Source organism: Sinocyclocheilus anshuiensis, unplaced genomic scaffold (genome assembly GCF_001515605.1).
Source record: "Sinocyclocheilus anshuiensis isolate Anshui unplaced genomic scaffold, SAMN03320099.WGS_v1.1 C32965440, whole genome shotgun sequence".
In the NCBI taxonomy this organism is placed as follows: domain Eukaryota; kingdom Metazoa; phylum Chordata; class Actinopteri; order Cypriniformes; family Cyprinidae; genus Sinocyclocheilus; species Sinocyclocheilus anshuiensis.
The window spans coordinates 1-1894 of record NW_015621136.1 but is presented as its reverse complement, the minus strand read 5'-3'; the positions used below and the strand labels follow the sequence as shown (position 1 = coordinate 1894).

General features: G+C 32.7%; 1 protein-coding gene across 1 annotated transcript; it reads left to right on the top strand.

Moving 5' to 3' along the window:
* Positions 1–408: 408 nt before the first annotated feature.
* On the top strand, positions 409–1771 carry LOC107683133 (tyrosine-protein phosphatase non-receptor type 9-like; the record flags this gene model as incomplete). Its single annotated transcript, XM_016479214.1, has 3 exons — positions 409–478; positions 595–673; positions 1621–1771. Coding segments are annotated over 3 exons (300 nt in total), but the record flags the coding sequence as incomplete, so codon positions are not given.
* Between the last annotated feature and the right edge of the window lie 123 nt (positions 1772–1894).

Below are 1894 nucleotides of genomic sequence, written 5' to 3'. Positions count from 1 at the left end.
ATGGAGTTCATGTGGAATCATTAAATTTTCAAGAACAAACAGAAGCCTCTTCCGGTTTCTTCAGTAGTAAGCAGAGCTAATGCACAAATAGCAATCTCATTGGCTGATGTTCACCTATTACGGTCACTGTTTTGATTTCAGCAAATCAGTTCAAGTGAACGCAGACAACGTGATTAATATTCATTAACAATTGAATGACAAATAATGCATTCATACCTTTTAATTCCTACATGGTTACCATGTTTTAGTTTTAATTACATAAGCTCTATCATAAAAATGCTTGATTGATGTTAAAAGTGTACATTCAGGTCATATCAAACATTAATGCATTGTATTGAAGATAAGCTTATTTGGTGGACACTGGTTAATTGACAGTTTTTTTTCATCAATTTGATTGTTTGCTTTCAGACATCTGACTACATAAATGCAAGTTTCATGGATGGTTACAAGAGGAGCAATGCTTACATCGCTACTCAGGGTGAGACTTTTTGTTTTTTGAGCTAAACATTGTGTTGTGAAGTACACATACATGCATGGTACAGATGTCAGTGTGTGTGTGTGTGTGTGTAAATGTAAATGTCTGGGTTTTTTCAGGGCCTTTGCCAAAAACATTTGGAGACTTTTGGCGAATGGTGTGGGAGCAAATGGTTTTAATAATTGTTATGACTACAAGGTTAGTTTCCTTGTGTAAAAATGTATTTGCCTTTCCTTTAAGGAATGTTTTAATGATGCTTTAACTGGATTTTGGACAGGATAATACAGGGCTGCAACGAACAACAATACCATTCTAAAGTATGGGGTCAATAAGATTTAAAAAAACAAAACAAATTAATGCTTTTATTCAGCAAGGATGCTGCATGAAATTGATCAAAACTGACAGTTTTTTTTTTACTTTTACATTGTTACAAAGTTTTCTAATATAATTAAATGCAGTTCTCTCGAAATTCATGAAAACCATGCAGTTTCCACAAAAAATGTTAAGCAGCTTAACTGTGTTCAACATTGATAATACAGCTGAGAATACAACAGTTGAGAATATAACATCGATAACACCAAATAAATCAGCATATTAAATTAAATTAAATGATTTCTGAAGGATTGTGTGACAATTTGAGAGACTGGAGTAATGGCTGCTAAAAATTCACAGGAATAAATTATTTTCTTGTATTTTTATTTTCTTTAAATTCTTTTAAAGTATATTTTACAATGTTACTGTTTACTGTATTTCTTACCGACCCTAAATATTTGAATGGTATGTGTCAAATACATCTTCAATTAAAAAACCCTTGTTGTTTTTGTATTTAATTGAACACATTCTAAATGAGCTAAAAAGAAATCTAATAGTGTATCATTTTATATTCTATAATGTCCAATTACAAACTGCATCATAATAAACATGTAATTGCAATTGTGGTGACTCGATGTTTGTTATTGCAGCCCTGCGCTTTTCATTTAATGCATATGCATAATAATTTTGTTAATAGAATGTCTGTCCTTTATTCAGGGATCATTTAATTGAATTTATAGATATTTTTCATCATTATATTAAAAATAAAGATTAATATCTGACGAAGAAGACCAGTATAACGATTCTTGATCATCTTTCTATCTCTGTCTCAGAGTTGTAGAGCGAGGCCGAGTGAAATGCGGACAGTACTGGCCATTAGAGGCTGGCCGCACTGAGGATTATGGGTACTTTTTGGTGAGAAATGTCCATATTGAGATGTTTCAGGACTTTAAGCTATCGCACTTGGAGCTCTTCAACACTCAGGTCAGCATCTCAGTCACTGTTTTTATCCGTTCTTGACCATTTGTTTTTAGTATATTTCATTTCCATGAGCAATAGAAGTTCTGGTTACACTTTACTTGAAGGGGTGTGCATAAGACTGACATG